This window comes from Sus scrofa, chromosome 1 (assembly GCF_054392235.1).
Source record: "Sus scrofa isolate SSC_HxYL_T2T_F1_AM1 chromosome 1, Sscrofa_HxYL_maternal_Yorkshire_Landrace_v2.0, whole genome shotgun sequence".
In the NCBI taxonomy this organism is placed as follows: Eukaryota; Metazoa; Chordata; class Mammalia; order Artiodactyla; family Suidae; genus Sus; species Sus scrofa.
Genome location: NC_139383.1, coordinates 234,496,820 through 234,507,333, shown reverse-complemented (window position 1 = coordinate 234,507,333; position 10,514 = coordinate 234,496,820). Strand labels below are relative to the sequence as shown.

At 35.1% G+C, this 10,514-nt stretch overlaps 1 protein-coding gene across 5 annotated transcripts in view; it reads right to left on the bottom strand.

Moving 5' to 3' along the window:
- Positions 1 to 386: 386 nt before the first annotated feature.
- Positions 387 to 10,514, bottom strand: part of SMC5 (structural maintenance of chromosomes 5) — a 93,371-nt gene continuing 83,243 nt past the window's right edge. For 2 of the 5 annotated variants that reach the window (XM_021064741.2, XM_084987495.1), the window contains 8 exons: positions 9,816 to 9,941; positions 7,546 to 7,590; positions 7,012 to 7,107; positions 6,435 to 6,539; positions 6,090 to 6,209; positions 4,369 to 4,548; positions 4,193 to 4,288; positions 387 to 2,767 (listed from right to left, as the gene is read on the bottom strand). In XM_021064741.2, the coding sequence (XP_020920400.1) occupies positions 2,624 to 2,767; positions 4,193 to 4,288; positions 4,369 to 4,548; positions 6,090 to 6,209; positions 6,435 to 6,539; positions 7,012 to 7,107; positions 7,546 to 7,590; positions 9,816 to 9,941 (912 nt within the window). In that variant the 3' untranslated portion in view covers positions 387 to 2,623. Of the gene's footprint in view, positions 2,768 to 4,192; positions 4,289 to 4,368; positions 4,549 to 6,089; positions 6,210 to 6,434; positions 6,540 to 7,011; positions 7,108 to 7,545; positions 7,617 to 9,815; positions 9,942 to 10,514 lie in introns of all 5 variants that reach the window. The other 3 variants (XM_021064744.2, XM_084987501.1, XR_014822603.1) reach the window with 2 other exon arrangements.

Here is a 10,514-nt window from a genome sequence, read left to right as displayed (position 1 = left end):
ATTCTGTTCTATAAATGGTAGGCATTCGATAGACTTTTCAGCAAATCTGAAAACCAAAATGACTATTATAAAGGTTCAATGTATATAAAAACAGTTCTTATTTAAAATAACAGTTTCCACTGTGGCTCAGTGGTAATGAACCCGACTAATATCCATGAGGACTCGGTATGATCTCTGGCCCTGCTCACAAGGTTAAGGATCCAGTGTGGCCATGAGCTGTGGCTTAGGTTGTGGGTATGACTTGGATCCATGGTTGCTGTGGCTGTGGTGTAGGCTGGCAGCCTCAGCTCCAATTTGATCCCTAGCCTGGGAATTTCCATATGCCACTGGTGTGGCCCTAAAAGGACAAAAAAACCCCAAAAAAACAAAAAACAAAAACACCAAAAGAATAGGAAAATATGTATTTATTACCAACAAAGCATTTCCCACAAAGAGTTTTTTTCAATTACACATCAGCGGTCACACAATAGCAGGACAAAAATTACATTTTTTTTTTTTTTACATACTTAAGATTCATATTCTGAAGGAAAAAGCACATATTCAAAAGACAATTAGAAAGCAGCAAGAATGCTAAAATCTTATTAGAGATTCTCTTCTTAGCCAAATTGACGAAGATTTCATTATTAAAAATATGTGCTTGTCACCTTAGGATTTTAAATATTTTATTCATCAAATCGAACTGTTACTTGGAGTTTTTACAATTTGCATGTAATTAAAAAAAACTTTTGCAGAAACTACGTGAAGTTTCAAGTGGCTGAGACTAATGTGCTAGATTAGACTAATGTGCTAGATTATTCTTTTATTAATATGTTACAATGATACATAATTTATCCTTCACAGCTCAACATTCAATGTAAAACCAAGTATTTGTCCATTAGAGAGATACAAATGCTTTTAAAAAAGTGTGGAATAATTATTGGCATATGTAAACTGAAATGTAATTAACCATTTTATTTTCAAACACACCTAATCTTCAAAGTTCTTTTTCACATTGATATTCATTTTGAAGAAATAAGATGACTGGAACTAACTTAGACAATAAACTACACCAAGCACATATTAGTAAAGATACTTTGGAGCAAAACAAAATATTAAACAACAAAAACATCTGGTAACAGCATCCATTTACTAATATGTTACTAGTTTTTTCAATGTTTACATGAGTTTTTCACACCAGTAAAAATGTTATTTTAAAATATTTTCATAGTACATGTCTTAGACTTAGTTTAAGAGGGGATTCTTTTCTTTCAAAAATTTTATGAAGGAAAAAATAGCTTTTTAAACAGAAAATGTCCAAGCAAGAGGACATAAACTTATGGTTCATTATTTTTTGAACTAACAAGAATATAAATTTAAGTGGCTATTTTAGAACATACAAAACCCAAACTGAATGCAATTCTTAAATTTAGTCAAGCTACTAATTCAAAAAAAAATTTTTGTCACTACTGGCACAGATCCAATCCACTGTTCAAAGGTTATGTCCTTGGTCTAGTCCATTATTTTACAAGATTTAAAAGAATAGAATTTGTTTTGGCACTGTTAATTAGTGTAACTCAGAGATAAATGATTTTTTCATCTAATTGTTTCATGCTGAAAGAGTAATAGACTAGATACTCTAAGATAATGGGGTAGGATCAACACTGTAAGTTTAGAAGGACCTATAAACTTAGGTTCTAAAAACATTAGGGTTTTAAACAAATCAATGCTTTCCCTTACTCTTTACATAACACTGAGAAATTTCAAATATAAATCGTTAGAAACCAGTATATGAAATCTTAAGAAAAATCTTACTAAAAAATAATTATAAAAATGCTTTAGAAATTTAAGATGTAAAATACAATTGACTTTAAATTAAAAAAAAAAAACAAAACAAAACCCCATCCACATTTTTATAGGGTAATTCTTTAAAAAACCCTTGTCACTTGATTTTATTCTCTATCAATCTTCTGGTTGCATTTTGCATCATCTAGTGGCCACCTTGTGGCAGTTTCAAAGAAGTCCTGCTACCATTTTTGAACTCCAGTACTATTTCTTCCTTTGAGCTCCCAATACAGTTATAGTATCAAGTTTCATAAAACTTTTTTTAAAGTCCCATAAAATTCCATTTCCTAGTGGAGATAAGGTAATCTTTTTAATAGGAAGAAATGAATAGATTTGTCATAAATAATTACTATACATTAGACTAGCTAGACATTTCCATATCAAATTTTAAAAATTAAATATAACACTGGGAGAAAACTATGACTTAAGCTGTAGTCACCATTAGAATCTAAAAGTAGTTAAAGTTACTTTGAATTAAAAGCTCAGGGTTACCATGTCAAACTTCTTGTAACTGATAACCCTTTCCAATTTGATAAGAGTAGCAAAGAGTTTGAAAAGTGGGGACCCCATGACTTAAGGTCAGAGTGCTAAGGACTCAAGAAGACTTAATTTTTACTACCAGATGCTATTTCACAGAAAGAAGTTATTTTGGTCTCCATTCATCAACCCATTTGTATCTAAAAGTGGGTTTCCAAAAATAACTGATGTTTTAGCCTTAATGAATCTCCTAACTTCTATTCAGTTGACCCGTCCTTATAAACAGGATTTAAAAGAAAAATCCTAAAGTTCTTGCCCTTTACTTTTATTGAGAAGGCTGAGTGAATGTAATACGGCGCCGCCGCCTCTGGAAAGCCTTTAAATTCCATCTGTTTGGTTCCAGCATATGAGGACCATTGTAGACAAACAATATAGTCATCTTATCAGAGTAAGGAAGATTTTGCAGGAGCTGTAAATGTTTAAACAAACTGTCACATAATGCTACACATTAAGAAGCACAAACTTTGTAACCCTACATGTGTACAAATATTTTATTTGTACAATTAATGAAACTCTTAATGAAGCTCTCAACTCAATATACACCTGCCAGACTGTGATCCTTACCTGCACTAGCATACCGGAAACTGCGCCTAAGGAAACATCAATGTATCTGGGAGCCCTCTCTATTCACAGGCCAAATGATATCATAAAACTTTCTAGGTTGACTCTGGAAAAGTGTGTCCTCCAGAATTTTCCTAGGATACTTTCACTCTTTTATCCATAAACACTTCTCAAGTAACTTCTATTGTCAGGTACTGTGGCAGATTGGTAGCCTGAAAAGTGTGTGACAGGACAGTTCAGTTTATAGGCCAGCATGTTTGGTAAACGGTTTTAGTGATTTGGCTATTCTAGAGTATCTGCTGGAACAAGAAGATAGATTATATGAGTCATTAAAAATTTGAATTTAAGGAGTTCCCATTGTAGCTCAGCGGTTAACGAGTCTGACTAGCATCCATGAGAACGAAGGTTCAATCCCTGTGCTCACTCAGTGGATTAAGGATCTGGCTTGCCATGAGCTGTGGTGTAGGTTGCAGATGCGGCTTGGATCCTGCGTGGTTCTGGCTGTGGCGTAGGCCAGCAGCCCAGCTCCGATTTGACCCCTAGCCTGGGAACTTCCATACGCTGCGAGTGTGGCCTTAAAAAGCCAAAAAAAAAAAAAAAAAAAAAAAAAAAAAAAATTGAATTTAAGATAGGATCTCCAGTGAAATTTTTCATAAAGAGTTAAAAAAGAAAAAAAATCTGACTACATTAATAAATACATCTTTGAATACTGTACATCAGTTTTATAACTGAGCCATAGTCCAAGATGTCACAAAAGAAAATTTTGCACTGCACTGGCTCTAGCTTATGGAAAATTTTACATACTGATAATGCTATTTTTTTCAAAGTTAATATGTGAATAGAAGATGTTGGGGTACTTAGATTTCTTCTGGGCCACCACTTTATTTAGTGGTGAATAAAGGGCAAAGTAAACCAAGACAGGCCTTTTTGGGGAAATGAGGAGGACCAGCATTCCAGGGTTTGTATTCTGTCATCTTGTAGTGCTAAAAGAAGAATTTCTCTAAAGGAGGATTAAATGCCAAAAGCAGAGAGGAAATCTTGGTTCTAGAACGTAATGCTATGCCTCCTATGTTTTTTCCTCTGATAATAAGGTTTCTGATTAAGTATGTCACTGGAACTTGTCCCCTTTAATAAAATAAATATTAGTGTAATCCTTTTGGTCCCTTTTCTGGGAGTGTTCCTGCTTATATTTACCTATTGGGCCAAATCTGCTGTATGATTTAGCCTCAGAGGACCTCTGCTTGCGTGAATTTTTAGGTTACTTATTACCTACCTTTGGTGTAATAAAGAAGTACTGAGATGTGTTTTCTTTACAAGCAGTATTTACAACCAATTCAAACACTCTCCGTTCATTGATAGGGTCCATTCCCTAAATAATGACAATAACAATGATTAGATTTAAATCTATTACGAGATATAGTGAAACCCAAGTCAAAGAATAAGCTATACCTGATTGATTTCATCAACTACTCTGAATGGACATCTATTAAGCTCCTGAAGTGCCATCAAATATAACATGGTAGAAACACTTCTTTCACCTCCACTTTGATGATGAGGAGTTAACTCTTGCAGTTGAGTATTTGTGCGAAATTTGACTCTAATTCGAATTCCATATTTATCATAGTCTTCCTAAAAAACATTAAAAAAGTTTATGAAAGGTGAATTTTCTCTGATAACTTCTGTTATTGAAGACAGAACGAATAAATCAATTTTAAAAATCAAGAACTTGGGAGTTCCCATAGTGGCGCAGCAGAAACAAATCCGACTAGGAACCATGAGGTTGCAGGTTTGATCCCTGGCCTCGCTCAGTGGGTTAAGGATCCAGCGTTGCCCATGAGCTGTGGTGTAGGTTGCAGATGTGGCTCGGATCTGGCATTGCTGTGGTGTAGGCCAGCCGCTATAGCTCCGATTCAACCCCTAGCCTGTGAACCTCCATATGCTGTGGGTATGGTCCTAAAAAACCAAAAAACAAACCAAAAGAAAGGCAAGAACTTAATGATATTAGTTTTACCTAAATAGATCCTTGGAGACCCCTAGAGCTTGAAGCCAGCAAGTGGTTCTAATATTTTATTGTTTCACTTTACAAAAGTGGGTTGATTAAAAAGTACAAGTTTATAGAATGGTTCTGAGAATTCATTAAGATAAAACTTGGAAGTGCCTAGAACAGTGTCTTGCACACAGAACACATAAAAAGTATATTATAAATTGTATTTGTTACTTTAATATATCCCTTACTTTTAACAAGCCCAAAGACTATATAGATGACAATTCTCATGACAGGTCTAATATAATATTAAACCTTAAAAGCGAAATGACATTTGCTAACCTTCTATCTTACATTAAGCAGATGAAGGAGTCATGGGGCAAAGTTCTTAAGGGGAAATAAAGGCACTACTCACTTTCTATTTATGTATGTAATACATATGCCATAAAATAGTTGAGCTATGAAGGAAAGGGATTTTTTTTATTACCTTCATTTCTCTCTTAAAAAATGCTTTATTAGGGGAAAATTTCAACACATACAAAATTAGAACCCTAAGAGAAGCTCAATTATCGACCATCAACTAGTCTCAACTATGATTAATAAGTAATCAATCTTGTTTCATGTATAATTCCACCCATCTCTCTCTTTCCCTATTATTCTGAAATACATCTTAGTTCATATCTTTATACATTTATTTCTTAATGGAAATCTTATTTTACCCAAAATTACAATGCATGAACATATATATAGCTTAAGAAATTAGTGCCAAACTTATGTTAGCTTTTATTCTTGTGAACTGTTAAAATTCTTGATCAAAAGAAAAAAAAAATGCCACCGATATTATACTTATTTCAGTTATGTTTGCCAATTTGTTTATGACTCTTCAGATGTGAGGAGGGATAGATTAAAAAAACAATGCATTTGTTCATTACAGCTGAATAACCATTACTTAGACTGGATACAAAAAGTTAGTAAGATTTTAGTCACTAATCCCAAATGTCACCAAAAAGGGGGGGAGGGGAGTGAGCCCAATGTAATCCCATATATGGTCTTTTCCTTCCTTTGAACAATTTTTTGGTAAGTAAAATTTTCCCAGATAAAACTCTAGAGTAAATTAAAAATTTACATGTACTTTTAGCATATAGTTAGAATTACTTGCCAAGAAACACTTTAAATGCAATTTTACCTCGTTTTCTGTATGGAGATCCACTTCACCAGCACACTGCATGGAACTAAAAAAATGGCTGAATTTTTCATTAATTTTTTCTACCAGCTCTTTTAAAGGATTAAGCCACCTTTCTTTTACCTACATGTAAAGGCAGTATAAAAACACAATTTAAAAGAAATGTTATTACATCGATATAATCTTTACATAGGACAAATTTAATATCATTATCAATCTGGTCACAAGAACATACATTGCATTTTTTTTTCTTAAAAGTTTATTATTTTATTTTGCATCATTCTACATTCCCATATGATGGAATGGTAAGCACATGACAAAAAGAAAAGATAAAGGCTGAATAATTACCTGTGAAATGTTTTCCCTATATTTATCCAGTTCAACTTTCTTTATCTTTAATTCCTCAGTTAATTGCTCTATTTCTTCTTCTCTTTTTGTGTACTCCTGAACAACCTGGCAGGAAAAAAATAATTCTTTAAAATAAATCTACAAGAGAATAAAATCATATGAAATTTTGCATCAATTAAAACATTACGTGAAAATGCCAACTGTGTTGAATTGTTTGTATGTAGTTAATTCATGTTCTTATACTAAAAATGCCATTTTTAATCCTTTAAAAAGAATAGACACTGCAGTATTTCAGGTTAGCCCAAGTATTCTTTTTATAAAGAAAAAGCACAGAACACTGTGTTCCTTAGGAAGAATCTATTTAAAATTCTAATAGATTCAGAATCTGGCATTTAAAAGCACATTGTTCCTGCTGTCTAGCTTATTATTACCAAGAGCTCTAGTACAGAGTGGGAGGGAAGTACTGGAGGGAACTGTGTGTGTGTGTGTGTGCGCGCGCGCGCGCATGCAGGCACGGGTGTTTAGGGGAGGGTGGTGGTGGTGGTGGCTGCAATAGGAAGTAGGGAAAGAAGCATACTGTAGGATTCAGTCCTGTGAAGCAAGAAGCTCTTGATCTTTCTTCAGTTAATAAAGCATCAATTTCATCCAATGTATTTGGAAGATCTTGGAACGCCTAAAGAAGAAAAAAATTGTCCCCATTATAGATAATATAGTGAAAACAGTTCAATTTAAATAGTTAAAAGAAAAATATTCTGAGGGAGCATCTACTGTGTTCAACAGCATGCTAGCACACAAGGACTCAAATGAATTATAAATACAGCTTTTTGCTTTCAAAAAGCTTATACTTCAAAAGAAAACAAAACACATACACGTAGTAACACTGGATAATACCTTAAGGCAATGTATGGATGTTGAGTATTAAAATAGGCAGCACATATCATACAGATTATGGAATTTAGAGAAAGGAAGAACCAGTTCATGCTACAGGAGCTACAAGAGAGTAAGAGAGTTCAGAGGCCTAGAATTCATTTCTGGGTCTCAAGGCAAATGGCAGGGGAAAGCAAGGCAGAGGGGAGACAGGAGCTTGGAAAAAAGAATGAGCACTGCATACCATGGGGGGTGAGGAGTTGTGTCCATTTGGAATGGTGGGTACTTGCTGAATTGGTAGAATGGGTCCAGAATATGTGGGGCATTGAAAGAGAGCAAGAAGTTAGAACTTTATACTGTACTTATGAAGAACTATAAAAGCATCCTAAGAATGCAAATACTCTTGACAGTAGAATTTCACCACAATACTATGCATCTTTTGAGACCATGTCACAGAGACACATTAGAACAGATACTTTCCTGTGAGGGGAGGCAAGCAAAAAAAGGAAAATGTGCAAAAGTTTAAGTAATAAAATGACTCCTGAAACTTTAAAAAAAGATCCTAAAGGAGTTCCCATTGCAGCTCACTGGTTAACGAATCTGTCTAGGAACCATGAGGTTGCGGGTTCAATCCCTGGCCTCGCTCAGTGGGTTAAGGATCTGGTGTTGCTGTGAGCTCTGGTGTAGGTCGCAGATGTGGCTCGGATCCCACGTTGCTGTGGCGTAGGCTGGCAGCAACAGCTCCAATTAGACCCCTAGCCTGGGAATCTCCATGTGCTGCGGGTGCGGCCCTAGAAAAGACAAAAAAGACAAAAACAACAACAAAAAGATCCTAAACACTACATCTAATATCTTATATTTTCTTCCCCCCCTATCCTTTTAGAAAGGAGTTCAACTTCCATAGGACTTCAGATGACTGATAAGTAAATATACTGCTGAATCTGACTGGGCTACTGAGCTTTGAACTTATATGCCAAATATTTACTTGACTCCTCAATTTAAGACAGTCAAAGCGAAATCTTCAACTTAGCCACCTTCCCTACCACTTTAAGCAAACCTATCTGTCCTTCAATCTCTTCCATCTTAGTAAATGCCAAAATCTAGGGGTTCTCTCTCTCTCTTACCCTTCAACTCCTATCCATCAGCAAGTCCTGCTGGTTCCGTCATTAAAAGATACCTCAAATCTGTAAACTGCTCTGTCTCTAGTGTTTCCACCCTAATCCCCGCCATGACAAACTCTTGCCTGGCCCAAATCAATAATCTTATATGTGGTCTTCTAGCTTCCATTGTTGCAGCCCTACTTTATTCTCCATGGAACAATTAGAGTGCTCTTTCACAAACTGAAGTCATGCTACTTCTATCACGTCTCTGTTTAATGTTCTCCAGTGGATTCCGTCTCAAAATAAAACCTAAAGTCCTTCTATGGTCTGTAGGACCCTACAGGATCAGACTTCTGCCCTCCCTTCTGCTTGGATTATAACCTTTAGCCCCACTGAGATTCTTTCTATCCTGAAACTGGCCAAAAAACCCTTCTGTCTCAGGGGCTTTGTATGTGCTGTTTTCTCTGCCTGGAATGCTTTCCCCTCAAATCTTCACTTGACTTATTTCTTCTCTTTATTCAGGTCTCATCTAAAATAGCTATCTTCTCTTGGAGTTCCCGTCGTGGCTCAGGGGTTAACAAATCCGACTAGGAACCATGAGGTTCCGAGTTCGATCCCTGGCCTTGCTCAGTGGGTTAAGGATCCGGCGTTGCCGTGAGCTGTGGTGTAGGTTGCAGATGTGGCTTGGATCCCATGTTGCTGTGGCTCTGGCGTAGGCCGGTGGCTACAGCTCCGATTCGACCCCTAGCCTGGGAACCTCCATATGCCGCAGAAGCGGCCCTAGAAATGGCAAAAAGACAAAAAAAAAAAAAATAAATAATAAAATAGTTATCTTCTTGAAAGAGCCTTCCCTAACACTCTAGCCTCTTACCTTGTTACATTTTCCTTCTTAGCACCTTTTGCTATTGGATATTACCTATTTGCTTTTTGATTTGTCTTCCCAACTCTCCAGACTAGAATATAAATTTCAGGAGAGAAGGAAGTATATCTGTCTTATTCAATGGCTGATATACAGAAGGTAATCAACACATTTTTAATGAAGATTCAACTATCTTCTTATTTCGTTCCTTTTAAAAATAGTAGTGTGTCAAGGATAGCTTTTTGGGGAAAAAAGCTTTTTATTGGAAGAATGAATGTTACGGTACTAATAATTTTGCAAGATGATAACCATGTTTTAGTAACTTTAGTACTAAGCAATAAGATTGACTGGTGTCCAGTGTGAATATAATGACAATCTGTTGAGCAAAATTACTTTATATACATAGTTTAAAAATGGGGTGGGGGGGAGTTTGTCCCATATTTTTTATGGCATGTCATGTTTTCTGTGGCCCAGTACAATGCTTAATACACTTTAAGCTTAAAAATATTATGCTAAATATGTTAAATTGTAGCATTATATACTTTTTATACTTACTGTCTGATACTCTTGAGGAACGGTCTGTTCTGCACCCAGGTTACATACTTGCCTGGCTCTCTTCATAAGTTCCTTGCATTTCTGCAATAATCTCTGTCTATTTTCATCCAACTCAATGAAATGTTGCTATTACAAGAAAAACATTTTGAAAATTTGTATGTTACTGTTAAATCAGAGGGGTACTTTATTACAGCACATTATATCAAATATATTATTGAATTTTATTCCGATAAGCAAATCATCTGAAAACTGTATCTCAAATTGAGACTGATTTTACTGTAAAGGTTAAATTTGAACTTAAACTATAAGTTATATTAGGACATTAAAAACATAGTATTTCTCTCATCCATAAGAACTCTGAAATTTAAATTTAATTGCCTTTTTCTGAAACAGTTTAACTTAGTTATATATAATTATACTCTAATAAAATTTCATATATACAGTATGAGGCTTAGAAAACTCAGCATTCAAATGTAAGTAAAACCTTTAGTGTTTGATAGTCTTCCAAGCAGTTATCATTTATTCATGGACCCCCTCCACCAAATAATTACTGATAACCTATTAAATGCCAATATTTTATTATGCATTTAACATAAAAAGGTGATAAGAAAGATACAAAAAAATCATTATCATGAAAGAAACAGCTACTATTTACAGAAAGTTTATGTGCTAGGTGACTCACACACATTATTCCCTTAC